General features: G+C 44.8%; 1 protein-coding gene across 6 annotated transcripts in view; it reads right to left on the reverse strand.

Annotated features, from left to right (window-relative positions):
* lig3 (ligase III, DNA, ATP-dependent) overlaps nt 1-20,245 on the reverse strand; it is a 71,863-nt gene extending 51,618 nt beyond the window's left edge. Inside the window, exons 1-7 of one of the 6 annotated variants that reach the window (XM_085964322.1) lie at nt 20,138-20,243; nt 10,530-10,692; nt 10,279-10,434; nt 5,612-6,219; nt 4,844-4,945; nt 3,135-3,329; nt 2,114-2,265 (exon numbers count right to left, since the gene is read on the reverse strand). In XM_085964322.1, coding sequence (XP_085820448.1) covers nt 2,114-2,265; nt 3,135-3,329; nt 4,844-4,945; nt 5,612-6,191 — 1,029 coding nt within the window. In that variant the 5' untranslated portion in view covers nt 6,192-6,219; nt 10,279-10,434; nt 10,530-10,692; nt 20,138-20,243. Of the gene's footprint in view, nt 1-2,113; nt 2,266-3,134; nt 3,330-4,843; nt 4,946-5,611; nt 6,220-10,278; nt 10,693-20,122 lie in introns of all 6 variants that reach the window. The other 5 variants (XM_085964323.1, XM_085964320.1, XM_085964321.1 and 2 more) reach the window with 5 other exon arrangements.
* Between the last annotated feature and the right edge of the window lie 4,681 nt (nt 20,246-24,926).

Consider the following 24,926-nt stretch of genomic DNA (forward strand, 5'->3'; position numbering starts at 1 on the left):
CACTCTCGAAGTCTTTCCCTGGGTCTCTCCATTGTTCTTTCCAGCAGATTTGATGTACAGGTCTCTCCAGGTCGAGATTCAAGGCTGCAATGAGCAGGGTGTGGATGGAGAGCAAGATCGACTCTCCCCTTTAAGAACTGGCCGGCGCCAGCGTGTCTGTGTTCCATTGCTGACTGACATCACATGAGCTTCGCCAGCGCTCTGAGGTAGCGCCTCGCTCCTCGGCGTCAGCGCCTTGAGAGGTGTGTAGCACCTGATTTAGCACTCCAATCACCTCCAGGGATGATAGAAGCCTAGTTTGCAGTCGGAGGCGATAACTAGCGCCAGGTGCTAAACTTTGCGCCCGGCCGATAATTGCACCCCGAATGGGGCGATACTGAATTTCTCCCACATACTTTTTAAAAAGTAGGTGCAAATTTTTCTTCAATGCCCATCAAAAAAATAGCTCAAGATAAAACATTCGCTAATTTATAATAAAAATACACACACTAGTGCTTGCCTTCATGTTGGTGTTTGCCTGTACTCAACTCCCTTCCACGTGTCAGGCTTATTCACTGGCTTCTATAGTTATAAACACACTCAGCACAGAAGTGCATTTATGTACTGCTATAAAGTTCCAGCACAAATGGTATGTGTTGGCGTTTATTTCTAACTAGGCCATTTTATTGGGCAAGTTTAAAAGGGATGCTGGGAGTAATTTAGAATGTCTTCCCGTGCACTCAAATTTTTAAAGTTACTCCTTTCAATCAAACAGATTCCCAGAATTATTTTGGTGCAGAATGAAATTCTTCTCTCTGTTGGTTGTGAGCCTTCTCACACAACGCTCTAAATGAAATGAGTTTGTGCAGTCTCAGTCCAGCTGTCAATGTACACGCACACAAAGGGGGGGGGGGGGGGGGGGGAAGGATTTACTAATCACCCTGTTTGGGGCGCTAATTTTTAAAAGTTTGAACATTTAGCGCTAGGCACCAATGATTTCAAACTTTTGAAACATTTGCCATTTGCGTTCCAAGAAGGAAGTGGAGCTCGAAATCAAGCGCACCACATCCTGCTCGGAGCGTAATCTGCAGCAGGCAGGGCGGAGACTTCAGCAGCGCTGCACACTGAACCGTGCAGCGTTCAAAGGCTCCTTCTCTCCCTTAAAAGGAAAGGCCATCGCTGCAGGCTCTGCAATATAAAAAGTACTTACCTGGACCATCAAGGCAGCCGCGATCCCGCGCGATCAGCCTGGCACTCCAGCAGAATAGGTCATTGGCAAAAGGTCCGCTGGTGCCCATAGAATCATATCCCAGAACCTTCAGAAAAGGGCAGGTGGAATCATATGGAAAGTCCCAGGCCTTGCCTGAACAATCTACATTTTAAAAAATATTAACATAATTTCTCTGAAACATCACTAGGACTGGCTCGATGAATTTGGACTTTAACCTTAGCCGTGCCATACTGGAGTTACAATAGTATCTAGGTTTTCAAAATAAATCAAAACTCGTTAAGATTGAAGAAAATAAATTGCTGTGAAGAAGTGAGACAGCTAACATTCCAGCAGTCCCTTCAGTTAAAAAGCCCGAGTTAATGCATACAGTGCAGCACACAGGGCTATCTGGAGTTGGCTCGTGACTGGTAGGTTCACAGCATTTCACTTGCATTTTCTATTTTAGTTTCAGATCTGCTGTTGTTACAGCTCGTTTTATTCTCCAATCTCATTTTTTTCATGTCTTCATGCATGTGTTTGTGTGGACCTCTCCGGTGTCTTTTCACCTCCCAATTTTTGCATATTTTATCCTTTTTATATCACTACTTTAATTCATAATCATCTTTTATTTCATCTATTAAGCAGTTTGCGGATCATTTCGTCCCTTATCTCCTCTCTGCAATTGGTGTACTTGTTGATTGTGCTCGCTTTTTTTCCTAACCTAACTGTAATGCCTATTTACTTTAAGTGTTCAATTCTGATGAAAGGTACACACCCACAACATCATAACGTGTATTTTCTTTGTACACCTAGAATACAACCAATCTTTTCTCTTTACACTTGTAAGCTGACCTACTGTGTATTTGCAGTAGTTTCGGTTTTTAACACCAGGCCAATGAGTTTCAGTCAAAGACTGTAACGAACCTGCTCCAAGTCTCGCACCATGTCATCCAGGCTGCAGTTAAATATCCTGCTGAACAGTTTGACGATCTGCTTGTCACTCAGGTTGTAAACAGTTTTTACCACACCTGGTAAGAGGAGCTTTATAGTCAGGTATACATCCCCGTGGAATTTGCCTGGGGGGGGAAAAAAAAATCAAATACAACAGGCAGCATTACATAGCCTACACTGAATTGCAGCTAGATCGTTCAGTCACATCACTGGAAAGGTGCAAACACTAATCACCAGGAAATACCCCCCACACTATTCTTCAAGTTCAAATCCCATTTATTTAGTCATTGGATTGGGTGAATTCTGGCCAATCATACAAACTAAATGATAAACAAGGTTAGGTGTAGATGTACATTAGGATTTGGGATGGGGGTTTAAAAAAAAAAAACAGTAAACACCGAGGAATATAAAAAAGTCTCTGCTGCTTCCGAGATAGATGTAAATGGGAGGGCAATCAACACTTAAAACAAATTTCAGCTCCCCCGAATGACAGACGACACTTGCTCTCTAGGCTCAGACATTAAAAAAAGTCACATGAGCAAGGTACTGGAGGACAGCCAGCATCTGTGGCACTGTACCCCACCACAAGCCCCACCTTCAGTATGAGAAAACTCTGGTCCGTCGTCCCTATCCTGGCAGCGAAATTGCAGACACTGTTCTTAACACTCAGCTCAGCACTGCGGTTGGGAGTATATTAGTTTTGGTATCCAGAATTGCCCAGTAAATCTCGCTCATTATTGGCATTGAAACATTCCAAAATATAGAAACAGCACAATTACCATAAACACAACACAATACAGATACATGCAAACTTAATAATTAGCAACTGGTCGATTGCAGGATAAGCCCACAGGTTTCAGGAGCCTTTCTTGGAACACTACTTTTTTTTCTTAAAAAGGGATAGAAAAATAATCACATTTGGAAAATTAAATGGTTCCCTTCAGAGCAGGGAATTCATCGAAGCTGTGCGTGGGAGTAAAAAGACGGGACTCACCATCCCCACCTGTGCCCTTCCTCAGAAACTCCTGGATGATCTGTGTTTTAGTATTATAGCTCGGCTTGTCTGCAATCATGGCGCAGAGTTTACGAAATTCCCGCAAGGAGCAATCCTTGTGGTTCGGGTCACACACCACAGCCGGCAGTGTACTGCTGGAGGTGGAGGGCTCTTCATCAGGGGTCCCCACTTTAGCTGTGTTTTTTTTTAAGTAAAAAAGGTACAGAAAGAAATATCAGTTACTGTAAATGCATAGCAGGTCAGTGCCTGCAAGAGAAAGCCAACTTTCAGGTGATACCCTTCATCAGACTGGCTCCCACCCAAAATGTTACCCTACCTTTCTCTTGCAGATGCTGACTGACATGCTGCGAACCTTTCTTTTGTCGAAAAAAAAGTGCTTACACTCAGCTCAATCACAATTTTTTCCCCCCCTAAATCTATTTAAATAAGAAAAAAATATGCATCTACACTGCACCTTACATAGAATTTACAGCACAGAAACGGGCCATCCAGCCCAAACAGGTCTATGCTGGTGTTTATGCTCCACACAGGCCTCCCCCTAACTTTTTTTTGGACCGCGCAGCCCCTTTAACCTTCCGCGCACTGGCGGTTTTTTGCATCGTGAAGCTGACTCACCAGCTGCGCGGGACCTCGAGACAGTTGCACGGCTTAAAGGGAACATTGCCTCCCACCCGACTTCATCTAACTTTAGCATCATACCTTTTTGTTCCTTTCTCCCTCATGTACTTATCCAGCTTCCCCTTAAATGCATCTGCACTATCACCTCAACTACAACACGTGGTAGCAAGTTCAACATTCAAAGCACTCTCTGGGTAAAGAAGTTACTTTTTTGCATCTTGTCAAAATGCTTCACATACAATGAAGTCATTTGAAGTGCAGCTACTGTTATATAGGCAAACATGATAGCCATTTTGCACAAAGCAAGTTACCTCAAACAATGGCATAAATTACTAAGTAATCTGTTTATTTTGGCTAAAATTAGCTTCGGCACTCCGTGCTCTGGAGGGGGTTGGTTAGAGAAAGGAGTTGCCACTCATGATCACGATCTAGTGATTCCTACTAGAAGGTGTACGCGCCAATGTCAAAGAATAAAGTAGAATTCAGCTACAATGTCTGCTACATTTGAATAGCCTGCCATTACTCACAGGTGAACAATAGTCAAACAAAATGTTGAAACGTCAATCAGATACAAGCTAGTCTGCAAGATGCAGTACCTCTTCACTACCAATAGATGTCTGCTGGGTGCTGCAAACAAGAACCTCAAACTTCTCAACAGTACTGCAGTACCCGGCATTCCTTCCCCTCGCTTCCTCTCCTCTCCCTCCCCACCCAGATATAAAAAACATTTAAAGCCAACATCCATTATAGGAAATAACAACAGAAAATGCTGGAAATACTCAGCAGGCCCGGCAGCATCCGTGGAGAGAGAAACAGAGTTAACGTTTCAGGTCTGGGACCCTGATGAAGGTTCTGATGAAGGGTCCCAGACCTGAAACGTTAACTCTGTTTCTCTCTCCACAGATGCTGCCGGGCCTGCTGAGTATTTCCAGCATTTTCTGTTGTTATTTCAGATTTCCAGCATCCGCAGTATTTTGCTATTATATCCATTACAGGCAACCACCCTCATGCCATTTATTTCAGTTACCATCACAGACAGACTACTGGTGAAGCACAGTGTGTGTCCTTACCCGAGAATCCGGAGAATTTACGGGGCGATGGAGTGACTGCAGCCGGCTTACCCTGGGAGGGCTTGATTTTTGCAGATAATAAGCCATTCTTGATTGCAAGTTCTAGAAAAAAATTAAAGCTGCATTAGTACCTTTCCCATAAACACATTTGCTGACCCATTAACTTTCCCTTTGGTCTGATGGTTTTCTTCTTTTTAAAAAACTAGGTAAGATGGGTCACCATGTAAATGATCCCTTAAAGGTTTCAGGAATCAATACAGCCAGAGCATTGCATGGGACTGCTGAACTTAGCCACCAATATTTACATATGCAGCAGACAGGCAGCTTACTCCCATTTTATTCCTTCTTCTGAAGCAGCGGCCCCTACTAGCAATGTAGTTCCATGGGAATGGTCTGGAAACTCACCCAAGTGGCCGCTCTTCATGTGTGAGCACAGAAGGCAATTGGCCACAGGCTATTTGATCACAGGAGGCATCACAACGAGGCCTGATCCTGTTCTCGCCAGACATTCATCCATGTTTTCCAGTGAGGTTATTGAATCGCGATCAGAAACAGGAACCGTGGCTATTTACTCCCCAACCCTTCAGCCCAGGGACACTGTGGCCAATTGCAATGTCCCAACTTCTGCTCAATATAGACTAACGATCAAACACGGGACTTCAGATCTGTCCAGCTTATCACATGACAGAGGAGTGTATTTCACCTATTAAGGCATTGGGAAGCTCAAGAGTTTAAAGCACAAAGCTCACCAGCTCTTGGTGTTCTGACCTTTAATATGCTGGTTGATCAGATCTCTCTCTGCATCCTGAAGCTCTTCATAACCTTCCAAGTCCGTTAAGTCATCGATTTTCTTGGTACTTAATCGGGCTCGCTCCAGCTTCTCAAACATACATTTGATGTGGTACCATTCCTTCATCTCGGCCGCCTCGGAGAAGGGGTTTGGCATGATCCTCCCAATTCGCACCAGTCCCTTTGGGAGTTTCTCCCTGCATTTCTTGCAGCCAGCTGTGCCACGCTTGGCATAGTCCACGCAGTATCGCTGCACAGGCATCCCTGCTTTTGACGTGCAAAATGGGCAGCTGGGGACCCAACAGAAAGTCACGAGAACTGGGCTGAAAACACGCCGTCTCAGGCCTCGCGCCACTGACAACCAGCTCCTGCTCACAGCCAAATGTATCGAGAAGGGATGAACAAACCACACTTGGTGAGAATATGGAACGGGGAGTCCAAGGAGTAAAGTGCAGATGCTTTGGCTTTCAAACACAGACTTATCTAGCTGACTCCGTACTGGACAAATCCTCTCTAGTCTAAGCAAAAGTTTTGCAAAGTGGGAAAGCAGCCTGTACATGGAGTGCTCACATCAGTTAGCTACTTATCTGCAAGACAAGGGGAAAAAAAGACCTTTAAGTAAAAGACAAATAAACAGTGATCTCCTGTGGCATTGCTCTCAGGTTAGTCAGAGGATGGGCTGATTTATAACACGATTACAAAAATTATACACAATACATCATATAATCTCGATCGCCCACGATGTTGCTCACAGCCAGAAACCTGTACCTGCCGCTTTACAATGTGACAAGTTAATATATTTCACACAAGCAAAATTCTTGGAATTACAGTCAGTGTAATTAATAGCCAAGCCAGTATTACAGGATAGAATAACATTAGTACCCCCTGAACTGGATATCATGTCTTTTGCACGTGCCCTCTTGTGCACTCTGATCTTTCAATAGACGGGCTGCTAACACTTCAGCATGATGATGCCAGGTACAATCCATTAAGTTGCTTTATTTTTACAGACACAAGTGAACACAGTAACAGTTCTAATCATCTCACTTCATTCCTCTTATGGAGTAACCTTGACCTGGTTAGTGGGCCAAATACACTTATAAAAATAAATCTATCTACTCAAAAGAGACCAACGCTTACACAGGTTCGGTGGGCACTAATCTTGCAATAAATTGCCAATGCTTTTCTCTCAGCAGACCATCCCGATTGACTATGAACATGAATGTTTCTCTTCCTTTTGTTACTTCTGACCACAGGAGGTGGAGTTGGTGGGAGACATCCCGCCAATGTCTTCCCTATTCAAATGATTCACATCATGTTATACTCACTATATACCCTCTCAAATGGTGCGTCCACCAACTGGGGACGCAGACTTTCAGCAGAATCGGTTTGCTGCGGTGCAACTCAAGCAGGTAGGCACTGAACCCTAGATACATGAACCTTTGTTCGCATACCCAGCCTCCAAGCATCACCTTGCAGCAGCTGTTGTTCCATGTTCCTTCATCAACCTTCCGACAAACATAGGCCTCCAGTGTAGTGGAAGGATCTGCACAGGGAAGCTTAAATTTCTAGACACCCAAATCCAATACTACATACCGGGCTTATTCGCCAGCAGTTTAATTCCAGTCCTCACGTGAAGGGCTTTGGCCAAGAGGTGTTACCATTGTTATGCTAACTTTCCCTCTAGGATACTCTGACAGCTCACTGCAACATGGAGCTCCTCTCCCTTCAGACAACCATTTCCCCTTTTTGCCATCTCACACCTTGGTCTTGGATTTTGCACATGGGCCAGAGGAAACCCTTCCGTTGCTCTCAAAAGGAGAGCAATTGACACATCCTCTATGCTAGGAGTTTAACCCGCACTGGGAAATGTACTGTCATTGAAGAAAGGTAAGAAACATAGAAGATAGGAGCAGGAGTAGGCCATTCGAGCCTGCTCCGCCATTCAATGAGATCATGGCTGATCATTCAAATTCAGTACCCTGTCCCTGCCTTCTCCCCATATCCCTTGATCCCTTTAGCCTTAAGAAATATATCCAACTCTTTCTTGAATATATTTAATGAACTGGCCTCCACCACCCTCTGTGGCAGAGAATTCCACTCTCTGGGTGAAGAAATTCCTCCTCATTTCAGTCCTAAATGTCCTACCCCTTATCCTTAGACTATGACCCCTGGTTCTGGACTCCCCGACCATCGGGAACATTCTTCCAGCATCTAGTCTGTCCAGGCCTGACAGAATTTTATAGGTTTCGATGAGATCCCCTCTCAATCTTCTAAACTCCAGTGAGTATAAGCCCAATCGACGCAATCTCTCCTCGTACGTCATTCCTGCCATCCCAGGTATCAGCCTGGTGAATCTTCGCTGCACTCCTTCCATGGCAAGAACGTCCTTCCTCAGATAAGGCGACCAAAACTGCACACAATACTCAAGGTGCGGTCTCACCAAGGCCCTGTACAACAGTAGCAAGACATCCTTATTCCTGTACTCAAACCCTCTTGCTACGAAAGCCAACATAGCTTAATGCACCCTTCTCAGCACAGTCCCAGAGGATTATGTTCAGGCTGAAGTTGGCATTGATCAGAACCCCTGGTACTGGTATCAAATCAGCAGATGCAACTTGTACCTGCCAATCAATACATTTCAGATCCCCGCTTGATCCAAAATTATAAAACCACACTTGAGAAATCCTCAGCATACGGGATCAATGTGCTGAATCAGTGCATACGGGATCAATGTGCTGAATCAGTGCACAATAAATCGCATGGGGAATCCACCAACAACACAATTATCTGTGAAAAACGAGCACTGCAATACTCCCAGAAATGCTGATACTGTGGAGGTTGTCCCTTCCAATACCAACCAACCAACACTGTTAAAGACGTCAAGCAGGATGGGTGATGGTGGATAACTTCAGAGATGGATACTGATTCATCGAGTCTCTCGCCTACCATATGCTCCCATGGCTTGCAGCTTCTTCATGAAGGCACTGTGCCAAAAGCCTTAGGGAAATCAATAGAAGTAACGCAAATGGGGTTACTTCACAAAGTAACTTGTTGAATGCCTGGTGATGGTTTATCTCTTATTAGGTGATCATTTTTCGAAGTTTTTAGTTCATAAGCCATGATGCTGAAACAATCCCTAAATATATATCAGTACTAAAGCTTATGTCAGGGTAGCTTTATTACTGCAATCACCCTGGTAATGAACACTTGATACACACTTTAAATGGTTCCAAACGCTCTTTCCATTTTCTCGATCATCTATTTTTAATATCATTCCACATAGCTTATTGCTTTTTCACCCTTAAAACAAAATCTATACTTGTTGCCAAGATCCCAGCTTGGCCGGTTCTTACTCATCTGGTAACACTTCACCCTCTACCAGACCTCCCACCTCCTCAGATCCTACTGGGTTACTCCACCCCAGGCCTTCCTGACTGTCTGTGCCAAGAGACAACTCATCCTCAGCAACTTCAACCTCCACGTCAACACCAGCACCAATTTCCTCACCCTCCATCAATCTTATCCCGTATTTACAAATGGTCACCCCCTTGAACTAGGTCATCACAATCAGCCTCAAAAAGTAAGAGGTCATCAACAAGGCCGTCTCCTGGCCTTTCAACTCCTTTTAATTACCCATCCTGCTTCTTGGCCCAAACTCCTCCAGGTTCACTTTCTGTGCCTCCTTATCCTGCCACCCACAACATGAACACCTCGGTCGGTCTGCCTCACAACTCTCTCATCTTCACTTTCCACATCTTCATGCACACCAAATCTTAGGACAGTCTCACATCTACACCATTCTGCACACAATACAACAGCCACATGTGGCATAAATTAGGAAGTGAGTTTTATATCCAAACTTGACGACAAATGGCGAGTTACTGGCCTGGATCTCCACTACCAGGTCTAGCTTGGCCGCCTCAATCACTCTCTTCCCACAACTTATTCCTCAACCTACTGCAAGATTATCCTAGCGTGCATAAACAACTTTGGTTCTACACATCAACCTTTCTCGATCCTCAGGTACTATCCTCACCTTCAAATCCATCACAAACTGATTCCTCCATTTTTTCCAACTACTGCCCTATCTCCAAACTTCCCTTTCTCGCCAAAGTCCTTAAAATCATTGCCTTGAAATTTCACTCCCACCATTCTCAGGTCAAGACCCTCAAACGTAGTTTCCACCTCACCCACAGTACCGAGACTGCCCTAGTCAAAGTCACGAGACATTTTGCATGACCATAACGATTTCTTTGTCTCTTTTCATGCTCCGCAAACTTATCGATTGCAAGGCTGTTGCGACACACTCCAACTGCATGTCTGACATTAAGAACAAAACAAAGCAGAATTTTTTTCCAGCTAAATATCAGTAAAGCCAAAGTTTCTGCCACCACCTGCATGCCTCTGGCCTATTCACGCTCAAAATTACATTTATCTGTGCCATGAAAGGGATAAGCAATGCCACAAGATTAACAATGACTTTTTACTATAATATTTAATGATGAAAAATGGTCACTTTTGAAAGGCAGAAAATACCATGCTGTCAGACCAGATAATTCAGGCTAAAACGCGCCAAATTTATTTACAAGGATTAGAATTACACACAAGCAAAAAGAATACAGCATCTAAAATGCTTAACTTACACAATACTTTAAAATGGACACAATGCTGCAAAATAAGAAAGCATTCAATTATCTTCAGTCTGTCTCAGAAACTTTGAACAAACTTTGATGAGCACAAGGTCAGTCTGTCTTCACTCCATCGAATCTCATCTCTGCTGTGATGTGGAAACAAAAAAACTGAAGCAGAGATACTCCAGATTAGGGAAAACTGCAGCAACGACACCATTCTCAGCAAGCTCACAATACCACACATCAAAGCAGCTCTTTCATACCAGGCGTGATACTTTGAAGACGACCCAAATTCTGCGTCAACAGGCAGGTGGTTCAAATGTTAAATATTTTCTACCACTCGAGTGGATGGAATGTGAATGGATCGTGAGCGGAATGGGAACAGCAGCTCCTTGGCTGTCTTGCGAGACGTTTACTTGGCCAGGCCTGAAACAAAGTTGATTGTCAATTTTCATCTGGCACAACATCCCTTAGTGGTTACAGCAATCGCACGCAAGAATTTCAGTCTCGGAGCAGGTGGCCTTTCCCTGACCTTTTTCATGTGAACTATGATAAGTTTGCCGTAACATTTTCAATTTAAAAAGAAAGGTGCAAAAGAAAACTTCGAAACAGGTGAGCCATTTCACAAGACAGCAGAGCTCCTTTAAGCAGGGTGTGATGTGGTGTTGCCTCAGGGATCTGAACTTTTCACTATATTTTTTAATGATTTGGATGAAGGGAGAGTGAGTTTTATATCCAAGTTTGCAGATGACACTAAATTAGGAGGAACATTAAGTAGTGCAGGAAGTTGCAAAGGGACATAGACAGATTAAGTGAGTGGGCCAAACTAGGGTAGCTGGAGTTTAATGTGGGCAAGTGTGAGGTCATCCACTTTGACCAGAGAAAGATAAATCAGAGTTTTTTTCTAAAACGGCAAGAAATTAAGAACTGTAGAGGAGCAGAGAGATTTGAAAGTCCATGTACACAAATCATTTGATGCTAGTGGACAGATAATCAAAAATCATAGATGTTGGCCTTTATCGCAAGGGGGCTGAAGTTATGCTTCAGTTGCACAGAGCCTTGGTCAGACCCCACTTGGAATACTGTGTTCAGATTTGGGTCCCGCACCTCAGGAATGATGTATCGGCCTTGGAAGAATTGCAGTGCAGGTTCACCATAATATACCAAGGGTTAGAGAGTTAAATTATAAGACAAGTTGCATAAACTTGGCTTGTATTCCCTTGAGTATCGAGGTGTTTAAAACATTAAAAGGATTCGATAGGGTACAGAGAAACTACACCTCCGTCCTTGCAAACGACCGCCCCCATTTCCAACCTCCCTTTCCTCTCCAAAGTCCTTGAACGTGTTGTCATCTCCCAAATCTGTGCCCATCTTTCCGGGAACTCCATGTTTGAATCCCTCCAAGCAGGTTTCCAGCCCTGCCACATGCCTTTGTTACCTCTAGACTTAAATTATTCTAATGCAGGCCTGGCCGGCCTCCCATGTTCTAAGCTCCGTAAACTTGAGGTCATCCAAAATTCTGCTGCCCGTGTCCTAACTCGCACCAAGTCCCGTTTACCTTATAACCGGCTGCACACCTCTGCCGGTCCCATGCAGCCCGGGACCGGCTTTTACAATGTAAAAGGAAACAGTGAATGTGCCGCACACCCACAAAAAAAAGATTGCCCATCACCCCGGTGCTCCCAGACCTACATTGGCTCCTGGTTAAACAACGCCTCGATTTTAAAATTCTCATCCCTCCAGTGCGACTCATCAAAGAGTGCTGTGAGTTTGGGTAAGTGTGAGAGTTCTTTAATTGTTATTTCTCTTTAAATCATTCTTGATAAGATTACTTAAGCAGTTTAAGTAAAGGGGAAAAGTTAAATATTTGGGATTCTGTTGGTTTAAGAAGAGTAAAACAAGGTTACACTGCAGTAGGAGTAAATTGGCACAGCAGGCAGTGGAAACCAGTTTTCTAACCAATCAGCAGGGGTGACTCATTTGGCTGTAAACAAACAAACAGTATAAAAAGACCAGTCCTAGTGTGAGCAAGCACGGAGTGCAAGTCATTGAAGAGTGCTGTGAGTTTGGGTAAGTGGGGTGTTAGGTGCTCTTTTCAAACTTTAACTCTGTGGGTTGTAGTTAATAAGGCCTTTCTGGTGCAGAGCGACTGTTGGTAAACCATTTAACTGGTGTAACTAGAGGGATTGATTTAATTTAAATCCAATTAAAGGGGATACTAGCATCTAAAATCAGGCAGAGGGTGTCCATAACTAACAATAAAAAATTTAAGTAATTACATAGAATGGAGCAGGTGATGTGTTACTGTTGCGAGATGCAGGAGCCGGTGAACCCCATTGAGGCTCACGGTGATTATGTCTGTGACAAGTATCTGCTGCTACAGAAACTCCAGCTCCGTGTTGATGAGCTGGAGTCTGAGCTTCAGACACTGCGACACATCAGGGAGGGGGAGAAGTACCTGGACTCTCTGTATCAGGAGGTGGTCACACCTATGAAGTTAAGTAATTCAGATGTAGCCCATGGTCAGGGACAGGACGGTGTGACTACGAGTGAGGCAGGTACGGGGATCCAGGAGGTAGAGCTGGAGGAGCCGCAGCCCTTGCTCTTGTCCAACAGGTTCGAGGTTCTTACTCCCTGTGGGGACAGGAGCAGGGACTGCAGGGAGGATGAGCAACCTGGCCACAGCACTGTGGAACGGGGGGCCATTCAAGAGGGGGGAGTAAATAGAAATGTTGTAGTGGTAGGGGATAGTATTATTAGGGGGATAGATAGAGTTCTCTGCAGCTGAGAGCGAGAGTCCCGAAGGCTGTGTTGCCTACCCGGTGCCAGGGTTAAGGACATCTCCTCTGGGCTGGAAAGAAACTTGCAGTGGGAGGGGGTGGATCCAGTTGTCGTGGTCCATGTTGGTACAAACGACGTAGATAGGACTAGGAAGCCGGTTCTGTTAAAGGAGTATGAGCAGCTAGGGGTCAAATTAAAAAACAGAACCACAAGGGGAATAATCTCGATTATTACCTGAGCCACGACCGAATTTGGCTAGGACAAATAAAATTAGAGAGTTAAATGCGTGGCTCAAAGACTGGTGTGGGAGAAATGGGTTTTGCTTCCTGGGACACTGGCACCAGTACTGGGGCAGGAGGGAGCTGTTCCGTTGGGACGGGCTTCACTTGGCCAGTGCTGGGACTAGAGTCCTGGCGGATCATATAACTAGGGCTGTAGAGAGGGCTTTAAACTAACTAGTGGGGGGGAGGTTCCTAGAGAGCAAATAATAAAAATGACAGAGAAGGTCATAGACTTAGGTAGCAGTGGGGAAATTAAAAACCAGAGTGTGTCAAGAAGGGGCAGAAGGTATGGAGTAAAAGGTAAAGTAATAAAAAGGGCAAAAGCAGGAACTAAATGTCACAAAACATATTTGAAAGTTCTCTATCTGAATGCACGTAGCATTCGTAACAAAATAAGACGAGTTAATGGCACAAATAACTACATATGGGTATGATCTTGTGGCCATTACAGAAACATGGCTGCAGGGTGACAATGCCTGGGAATTAAACATACCAGGTTATTTAACGATAAGGAAGGACAGGCAGGAAGGAAGGGAAGGTGGGGTGGCTATGTTAATAAAGGAAGGAATCACTAATACAGAGAAATGATATTGGGTCAAAAGATCAGGATAATGAAACAGTTTGGGTGGAGGTAAGGAATAATAAAGGGGAAAAAAACACTAGTAGGCATAGTCTATAGGCCTCCGAACAGTTGCAACTCTGTTGGACGGAGTATCAATCAGGAAATAGTTGAGGCTTGTAATAAGGGAACATCTATAATTATGGGGGATTTTAACTATCACATTAATTGGACAAATCAAATTGGGCAGGGCTGCCTTGAGGATGAGTTCATTGAGTGTATTAGGGATGGGTTTCTTGAGCAGTATGTAACTGAACCGACCAGGGGGCAAGCAACCTTAGATCTGGTCCTGTGTAACGAGACAGGATTAATTAAAAATGTCCTAGTAAAGGATCCCCTTGGAATGAGTGACCATAACATGGTTGAATTCCATATTCAAATACAGGGTGAGAAGGTTGGATCTCAAACAAGCGTGCTAAGCTTGAATAAAGGAGACTATGAAGGTATGAGAGCGGAATTGAGTAGAGTGGATTGGGAAAATAGATTAAAGGGTAAGACGATACATGATCAGTGGTGTACATTTAAGGAGTTATTTTACAACTTCCAAAAAATATATATTCCACTGAGAAGGGTATAAAAGAAAAGACAGCCATCCGTGGCTAAGTAAAGAAATTAAGGATAGTATTTGACTAAAAAAAAGGGCATATAAGGTAGCCAAATCTAGTGGGAGGATAGAGGATTGGGGAAACTTTAAAAGACAGCAAAAAATAACAAAAAGATTGATTAAGAAAGGGAAGATAGATTATGAAAGTAAATTAGCAAAAAATATAAAAACAGATAGTAAGAGTTTTTATAGTTATATAAAAAGAAAAAGGGTGGCTAAAGTAAATGTTCATCCCTTAGAGGATGAGACCGGGAAATTAATGGTGGGAAATATGGAGATGGCAAAAACACTGAATGAATATTTTGTATCAGTCTTTACAGTAGAAGACACTAAGAATATCCCAACACTGGACAAACCGGGGGCTATGGGGGTGGGGTGGAGGGGTGGAGGGTGGGGGGACTAAACACGATCAAAATCACTAAGGAAGTGGTACTCGGTAAAATAATGGGACTCCAGGCGGATAAGTCACCTGGACCTGATGGCTTACATCCTAGGGTCTTGAGGGAAGTGGTGGTAGGGATTGTGGATGCATTGGTAATAATTTTCCAAAACTCCCTGGACTCAGCAAAGGTCCCGGCAGACTGGAAAACTGCTAATGTAACACCCTTATTTAAAAAGGGCAGTAGACAGAAGGCTGGAAACTATAGACCGGTTAGCCTAACATCTGTGGTAGGTAAAATTTTGGAGTCCATTATTAAGGAGACAGTAACAGGACATTTGGAAAATCATAATTTAATAGGACAAAGTCAGCATGGTTTTATGAAGGGGAAGTCATGTTTGACAAATTTGCTGGAGTTCTTTGAGGAAGTAACATATAGGGTGGATAAAGGGGAACCAGTGGATGTCGTGTATTTAGACTTCCAAAAGGCATTTGACAAGGTGCCACACAAAAGATTATTGCTTAAGATTAAAAATCACGGGATTGGGGGTAATATTCTGGCATGGATAGAGGATTGGCTATCTAACAGAAGGCAGAGAGTTGGGATAAATGGTTCATTCTCAGACTGGCAATCAGTAACTAGTGGTGTTCCGCAGGGGTCAGTGCTGGGTCCCCAACTCTTTACAATCTATATTAACGATTTGGAGGAGGGGACCGAGTGTAACATATCAAAGTTTGCAGATGATACTAAGATGGGAGGGAAAGTAGTGAGTGAGGAGGACATAAAAAACCTGCAAGGGGACATAGACAGGCTAAGTAAGTGGGCAGAGATTTGGCAGATGGAATACAATACTGGAAAGTGTGAGGTTATCATAGAGCAAGTTATTATCTTAATGGCAAGAAACTGGAAAGTACTGAAGTACAAAGGGATCTGGGGGTCCTGGTGCACGAAACTCAAAAGGTTAGTATGCAGGTGCAGCAAGTGATTAAGAAGGCCAATGGAATGTTGGCTTTCATTGCTAGGGGGATAGAATATAAAAATAGGGAGGTATTGCTTCAGTTGTACAAGGTATTGGTGAGACCGCACCTGGAATACTGCATACAGTTTTGGTGTCCATACTTAAGAAAAGACATACTTGCTCTCGAGTCAGTACAAAGAAGGTTCACTCGGTTAATCCCGGGGATGAGGGGATGGACATATGAGGAGAGGTTGAGTAGATTGGGACTCTACTCATTGGAGTTCAGAAGAATGAGAGGCGATCTTATTGAAACATATAAGATTGTGAAGGGGTTGGATCGGGTGGATGCGGGGAGGATGTTCCCGATGATGGGTGAAACTAGAACTAGGGGGCATAGTCTTAGAATAAGGGGCTGCTCTTTCAAAACTGAGATGAGGAGGAACTACTTCACTCAGAGGGTGGTAGGTCCATGGAATATGCTGCCCCAAAAAGCTGTAGAAGCTACATCATTACATAAATTTAAAACAGAAATAGAGAGTTTCCTAGAAGTAAAGGGAATTAAGGGTTACGGGGAGCGGGCAGGAATTTGGACATGAGTCTAGGTTCGGATCGGTCATGGCCCCGTGGGTAGCAGAGCGGGCCCAGGGGCCGTGTAGCCTGATCCTGCTCCTATTTCGTGTGTCTAATTCTGTTAGATTCAGGAGATGGTTCTGTGATAGTAGATTGGCGGTTAGGATCAGATCAGCCATGATCTTATTAAATGGCAGAGCAGGCTCGAGGGGCCGATTGGCCTACTCCTGCTCCTATTTCTTATGGCCTCGCCATTTCCTATCTCTGTAATCTCCTCCAGCCCCACAACCCTCAGATATCTGCGCTCCTCTAATTCTGGCCGCCTGAGCATTCCCCAAGTTTAATCACTCAACTATCGGTGGGCGTGCCTTCAGCTGCCACGGCACTAAGCTCTGGAATTCCCTCTCTGCCCTCATTTAAGACGCTCCTTAAAACCTACCTCGTCATCTGCCCTAATATCTCATGGGGCTCGGTGTCAAATTTTGTTTTATAACACTCCTGTGAAGCGCCTTTGGATGTTTTATTATGTTAAAGGCGCTATATAAATGCAAGTTGTTGTTGCCAGTATCAAAATGGCTCTTATCAAAGTCACAAATGACATCCCGTGTGACTGACAAAGGTAAACAATCTCTCCTGGTCCTTCTCGACCCGTCTACAGCCTTCAATACAGATGACCACACCATCCTCCTCCAACGCCTCTCCACCAGCAGCAAGCTGGGTGGGGCTGCACTCTCCTGGTTCCATTCTTATCTATCTGATCAAAGCCAGAGAATCACCTGCAACGGCTTCTCTTCCTGCTCCCGCACCATTGCCTCTGGAGTCCTCCAAGGATCTATCCTTCGCCCCCCTCCTATTTCTCATCTACATGCTGCCCCTTGGCGACATCATCCAAAAACACAATGCCAGGTTCCACATGTACGCTGACGACACCCGGCTCGACCCCTCCACTCGCACTGATTTGTCACGCTGCTTGTCTGACATCCAGTACTGGATGAGCAGAAATTTCCTCCAACTAAATATTGAGAAGACTAAAACCATTGTCTTCGGTCCCCGCCACAAACTCCGTTGCCAAGCCACCAACTCCATCCCTCTCCCTGGCAACTGTCAGAGGCTGAACCAAAACTGTCCATTTAGGACTGAAATGAGGAGGAATTTCTTCACCCAGAGAGTGGTGAACCTGTGGAATTCTCTGCCACAGAGGGCGGTGGAGGCCAGTTCATTAAATATATTCAAGAAAGAGTTGGATATATTTCTTAAGGCTAAAGGGATCAAGGGGTATGGGGAGAAAGCAGGACAGGGTACTGAATTTCAATGATCAGCCATGATCTCATTGAATGGCGGAGCAGGCTCGAAGGGCTGAATGGCCTACTTCTGCTCCTATCTTTCTATGTTCGCAACCTTGGTGTCATATTTGGCCCCGAGATGAGCTTCCGACCACATATCCGCACCATCATCAAAACCGCCTATTTCCACCACCGGAACATCACTAGACTCCGCCCCTGCCTCAGCTCATCCACTGCTGAAACCCTCATTTGTGCCTTTGCTACTTCTAGACTTGACTATTCCAACATAATCCTGGTCGGCCTCCCATGTTCTACCCTCCGTAAACTTGAGGTCATCCAAACCTCTCCTGCCCGTGTTCTAACTCACCCCAAGTCCCGTTCACCCATCACCCCGGTGCTCGCTGACCTACATTGGCTCCCATTTAAACGTCTAGATTTCAAAATTCTCATCCTTGATTTCAAAATTCTCAACCTTGCTTTCAAATCCCTCCACGGCCTCGTCCCTCCCTATATCTGTAATCTCCTCCAGCCCCACAGCCCTCCGAGATCTGTGCTCCTCTAATTCTGGCCTTTTTAAAATACATTCATGGAATGTGGGCGTCACCAGCATTTATTGCCCAGCCCCAATTGCCCTCGAGAAGGAGCTGCCTTCTTGAGCTGCTGCAGTCCATGAGGTGAAAGTAGTCCCCCTGGGTGGGGGGGGGGGGGTTAACTCACAGGTGGTGGTGTTCACATGCACCTGCTGCCCTTGCCCTTTTAGGTGGTAGAGGTCACAGGTTTGGGAGGTGCTTGAGCATCCCTGATTTTAATCGCTCAACCATTGATGGTTGTGCCTTCAGCTGCTAAGGCCCCAAACTCTGAAATAGTCTCCCCTAAACCTCTCCACTCTCCTTTAAGACGCTCCTTAAAACCTACCTCTTTCACCAAGCTTTTGGTCATCTGCCCTAATATCACCTTATGTGGCTCAGTGTCAAATTTTGTTTTATAATGCTCCTGTGAAGCACCTTGGGACGTTTTACTACAGTAAAGGCGCTATATAAATACAAGTTGTTGCTTTTGTTGAAGGAGGAGACATAATCTTAAAATTAGAGCTAGGCTATTTAGGTGGGAAATCAGGAAGCACTTCTTCCACACAAGGGGTAGTAGAAATCTGGAATTTGCTCCCCAAAAGGCTGTGGGTGCTGAGACAATTGGAGCTTTCAAGGCAGAGATAGATAGATTTTTGTTAGGTACGGTTATCAAGGGAAACAAAGCCAAGGTGGGTAAATGGAGTTGAGGTACAGATCAGCCATGATCTGATTGCATGGCAGAGTAGACTCAAGGGGCTGAATATTCTAGTCCTGTTCCTATGTTACAAAGTCAGAAGGTTGTGGGTTCAAGCCCCACTCTTAAAGAGACCGGAGCACAAAATCTAGGCTGGCACTTCAGCGCAGTACTGAGGGATCCGAGGTTGCACCATCAGACATGCCATCTTTCAGATGAGACGTTAAACAAAGTCTGTTCTCTCAGGTGGACGTAAAAGATCCCATGGCACTATTTGAAGAGCAGGGGAGTTCTCACTAGTGCCCTGGCCAATATTCATCTCACCAACAGCTAAAACAGATGACCTGGTCATTTTCACATTGCTGTTTGTGGGAGCTTGCTGTGCACAAATTGGCTGCCACGTTTCCTATATTTTACCAGTGACTACACTTCAAAAAGGACTTCAATGGCTGTAAAAGCACTTTGCAACATCCTGAGGTTGCAAAGCATTATATAAATGCAAATACTTTCTTGAAATGCATATGTCATGGGTGTTGAGAGCTTTATCCCAGTATTCAGCTGCAATATAATGTCACCTAGAAAACATGGCGAAGGGACTCAAAGCACCCATCAGTCCACAGGCAGCAAAAATAACCATGCTGTACAGTATTAGGATTTCTAAAGCAGAAAGATAAAAAAACTAATCGACTTATAGGGGTCCACAGGATCCTCAGACAAGCCCACTGCTTATATATTTATATAAACTAAAGCTGTGTGTGGCGGTTTAACCATTTCTCCAAACGCCAAACCAAACTGATTAAATGTGGGTCACCAAATATAACACGGCCCCTTTAACCAGCGGGGCAGCGCCTTTAAATGCCGCCTGCCTCTCCGACACGAACCGTGGGGGGAGGAAGAGGGCAGATCCGCCGCCTGCCACCACCACCACAAAAATCGAGGCCGGGGCCTCAAGGCCCGGATACACAAACCCCTTCGAAAAATGAACCACCACTCTTCCCATAAAGAACCATCCGGCGGACAGGCCCGACCCGACCCGGAACTGCCTGCAGCCCATTCTTCAACCAGGGGAGAAACCGGCGGCCCGGCTGGACCCGCGTTCCCCCTCCTCCGCGCTCACCAGCGGCCCACTGACCTGCTGCGAAGCCCCGGGAGCAGCCGCGGCCTGCGCTCCTCCGCGGCGGCGCCGACCTCCCCTTTAACAGCCCGCCGCTCCCGCTTTGTCTCCTTGGCACCGCCGTGACGTGGCTCCCATTTAAAGGCGTCAGGCGGCCAGCCTCGATAATACTTTGCCCACACACAAAAAAAACCCCACCACCCTTGGGCCTAGTTTTTCCCTCCCCAGAGGTTTCTTGAAATAACACAACTAAGCTAAATTGTTGCAGTAGAAACGGCGCGGGGGTTAAATTAAACGATTGTCAGGTATTGAGTTTCACAAATTAAAAACATTAAAATGCTGGAAACACTCAGCAGGTCAAGCAACATCTGTGTGGGGAGAGAGAGAGAAACAGAGTTAACGTTTCAGGTCGACGACCCTGCATCAGTGTTTTGGGATTTTCTGAGGAAGGGTCCTGGACCTGAAACGTTAACTCTGTCTCTCTCTCCACAGATGCTGCCTGACCTGCTGAGTGTTTCCAGCATTGTTTTTATTTCAGATTTCCAGCATCCGCTTTTGACTGAGTTTCACATGCCTGCTCTAATCTAAATGTTTTTGGTAATTCAGCAGGAGGTTCAGGAACTTGCACTTATGTAAGTATCTTGAGGGCATTCCAGAGCTTTTTACAACCGATGGATTACTTTTGAAATGTACCTGCTGCTGTTATGTAAACACAGCAGCTAATTTGCACACAATGCAATGTCACAAACGGCAAATTACAATAGATATACGGCACAGAAACAGGCCATTCGGCCCAACTAGTCCATGTTGGCGTTTATGCTCCACTGGAGCCTCCTCCCGTCTTTCCTTATCTAACTCTGTCAGCATAACTCTCTTCCCTTCTCCCTCATTTGCTTATCTAGCCTCCCTTTAAATGCTATTCCCTTCAAATGAGATGAATAACCAGTGTTTTTGTGTCATTGAGTTGGGGGAAGAATGTTGGGCAGGACATGAGGAAAACTCTTAGTTCTTCAAATAATGCTACCTTTACATCTATCTGAGCAGACAAAGCAGGCATCAGTTTAACATGTTATGCAAAAGTCTACACCTTACACAATGCAATACTCCCTCAGAACTGCACTGCACATTACAACAGTGACTACAATTCAAAAAGTACTTCATTGGCTGTAAAGCATTTTGGGAATTCCTAAGGTCGTGAAGGGCACTATATAAATCAGGGTGACCATATTTTCTAAACCGAATCCGAGGACACACAGAAGAGAAATCGGCCCCAGAGACAAAATGTCTGAGTAACGGGTACCATTGATAACCGAAATATTGAGCGGCGGCTGGAGCCAGGCCGTGTGGATGTCCGATGGCGACTGTCACTTTAATTCGCCAGTCCACTCCCCCTCTGATCTCTCCGTCCTCTGCCTCTTACACTGTTCCAACGAAGCTCAACGTAAGCTCGAGGAACAGCACCTCATCTTTCAATTAGGCACTTTACAGCCTTCTGGACTCAACATCGAGTTCAACAATTTCAGACCATAACCTCGGCCCCTATTTTTTTTTCTGTTTTTTTTTCTCTCTCGCACGGCAGCTGTTGATGATTCTGCCATTGCCATTTACCTCATCTAGAGTCAGCTTTTGTTTCTTAACTTGTCCCATTACCACCTCCTTTTGCCTTGCACCATCATCCCTTTTGTCTTTTAAACTCTCCTGTCTTCCATCCTATCAGAGACCTTCCCTTTTGTTCTTCCCTCCTCCTTCTCCCTGCCCCTACACTTGCTTAAAAATTTGTTACATCTGTAACTTTTTCCAGTTCTGACAAAGGGTCATCGACCCAAAACGTTAACTCTGCTTTTCTCTCTGCAGATGCTGCCTGACCTGCTGAGTATTTCCAGCATTTTCTGTTTATATTCCAGTGGGAGCAGAGCAAAGTAGCCAAGACAGAAAATGTAGGTTGCGCAGCGTAGCGAGGCAAATGTTTTTGTTATTTTGTGTTATTTTGATGCCAGAACTTTCCGCCTGAATAATGCGGCCGCTGTTCACAGCATCTGCCAGCCGCAATCACCGGCTCCTCCCCCTCCTCACAGCCCAACACTCACCCACACCATCTGAGGCCGCGGAGCGCGCTCTGATCCAACACCCACACGCCCTGGCTCCAGCTGCCGCTCAATAGTTCGGTTACCAGTGGCTCTGGGGCCGATTTCTCTCCTACTGAATTTCATAGGACTATTCGGGGGGGGGCAGAGCTTGCGTATCTCTGCATAAATTAAAGTCCCTCAGTGAGTCAGCCCCTTCTACTGGTTGAAAACAGGAGATTGACATCCCCCCACCAATCGGAACCCGCTCCGCCGCACAGCCACGCCCATTTTATTGACCGACCGCAGGGCAGCTCGCGGTCACATGGCTTCTGATTTGAACCCACCCATATTCGGGGCCAAGTTTCCTGAACCGGGGACATTGTTTCCCCGAGGACACAGGCGCTCATCCGGGGACTGTCCCCGGTAAACGGGGATGTATGGTCGCCCTAATATAAATGCAAGTCTTTTTTTTGAAGTGGCGGCTCGATTATGTGCTCAAATCCTGCAATTCCTTTCAAAGGAAAACATTCTACCAATCTATTTAGGAATTACTAACAGACATAGGCACCAACATTGTGCCCTGACACAGTGAGGGCGTTATCAGCCGATTCAAATTTCCCATACCCTGGGGAGCCACGGCATCTGATGGGCTGCTCTCTGGAGCATTGAACATTTCAACCATTGACTTAAGTGAACAAACAGTCTGCCAGTTAGCAAAATGTCAATAACAAGCCTTTCTAGATTGAGGCAAGCTTGGTACTTGTCAGAACTTGGTACCCCACTTATCTACATTTATAATATATAATCAAATTATGAGGGGCTTTTGATAGAGTAAAGTAGGGAGAAACTATTTCCTCTGGCAAGTGGGTCGGTAACCAGAGGTCATAGATTTAAAATAATTGGCAAAAGAACTAGAGGGGAAAATGAGGAGAAATTTCTTTACACAGAGGGTTGTTAAGATCTGAAATGCACTACCTGAAAGGATGGTGGAATCAGATTCTGTAGGAACTTTTAAAAGGCAATGTATTTGAAGAGGACTAATTTGCAGGGTTCTGGGGAAAAAGCTGGGGCGTGGGACTAAATTAGACAGCTCTTTCAAAGAGCTGGTGCAGACGTGATGGGCTGAATGGCCTCCTTCTGTGCTGTAAGATTCTATAATTCTATTCTATGATTCTCACTAAAGTTAATGGATACAAATTTCCTGTGCTCTGCAGATCCCACAGTGACGAATTAGCTAATTCCCTGGAACAGGGGAAATTTCAAACTGCTGATTTAACTTTATTGCAAATGCAGACTGGGCAGCAAGTTCCAGCAACAGCTGCCTCATCTCCAAGCAAGGTAAAGGCAATCATCTCAGATTGGGGTTTATTACATGCCTAATACTGACTGACATTGGGTGTTATGCCTCCTAAGTTGTACCTATGCTAGCAGATCTAGCAAATGTCACTTTTTAAGCGTGACAATTGCTCATTTTGGTTTAAAAATCCAAATGATGTATCTAACCATGAAAATAAACACAGCTGCACATTTGGTTTTGTGGCCGCCACATTGCTTTTCATTCCTAACATCTCCCTGATGTTGATGATTTTGTGCCTTTCTAAAAAGAGCACTCGGGAATAATTCTGTTTTCTTTTACTTTAAACAAAGATCAACGTTTGTCCAGCAATGTAATCACGAGAGTTGGCAACTCTAATCTGATTTTATCTATTGCCCCATGCATGCAGACTTTAGTATTATTTGTGTAAGGGAAAGCTATACAGAGCCAGATTCAGTTGTGACCTGACATCTTTGAATGTCCAGAAACACAATTGTTATGTAATGAATATTGGATATTCCCAATTTCTTCATGTGGAGTTTCTCTCTTTCGAGACTCACTGTAACATAATACTGACCCTTTGGACATTAATGGGGCAAGTAGCTCACCACCTTTTGCTAAATCAATAACTAGACAGATGGTGGCTTAATGGGCAGTGTACTTCAGAGGGAATCATGGCTTGATTTCTGAGATTTGCTTTTCTGATGGTGAATGTTTATCAGATACCTCAATAACCAGCACCTCTACATAATGAGACACAGAAGTAAGTGGACAAAAGGATTTTTATTTTGAAAACCAGCCAATACAACTACAGGGGGGTGGGGGCAACGTAGGTAGTAGTGGATTGACTGCCCGTGAGAAAGCCTGCCCGATTTTCCTTTCGATTGAGCAATAGGATGGCATATACAATGGGCGGCTGATTTGCTACTGCCCCTTTTGTGCCCTCGTCAAAGTTAAATTTTATTCCCTTGGTATCTGGTTTACCTCTTGGAAATTTCCAACCAGCCATCTCAAAAGCTGGACAGGTGACAACTGCAGAGGTAAGGACAAAGCTCTGTAATGATCTGATGCAGCAGAGACCATGTTTTTTTAATCTTTCTGGGCCATATACATGCATACCGTGTAGCCTCAGGGCAACATACAAAGTTTAAATCCATGTTCCCAATAATTTACGTTTATCTTACGTTGCTGCTACCAACAGATCTTGGTGTTCTGCTTTAGGATTCATCCAGCAATGAAGCAACAGCCTGAAAAAAAAATTGTGTGTGTCAGCTGTGGCTCAGTGGGTAGCACACTTGCCTCTGAGTCAGAAGGTTGTGGGTTTAAGTCCCGCTCCAGGGACCGAGCACATAAAACTAGACTGACTCTCCAATGCAGTGCTGAGGGAGTGCTGCCTTTCGGATGAGACGTTAAACCGAGGCCCCGT

Source organism: Somniosus microcephalus, chromosome 22 (assembly GCF_052327205.1).
Source record: "Somniosus microcephalus isolate GS21.2 chromosome 22, FLI_Smic_1.0, whole genome shotgun sequence".
NCBI classification, from domain to species: domain Eukaryota; kingdom Metazoa; phylum Chordata; class Chondrichthyes; order Squaliformes; family Somniosidae; genus Somniosus; species Somniosus microcephalus.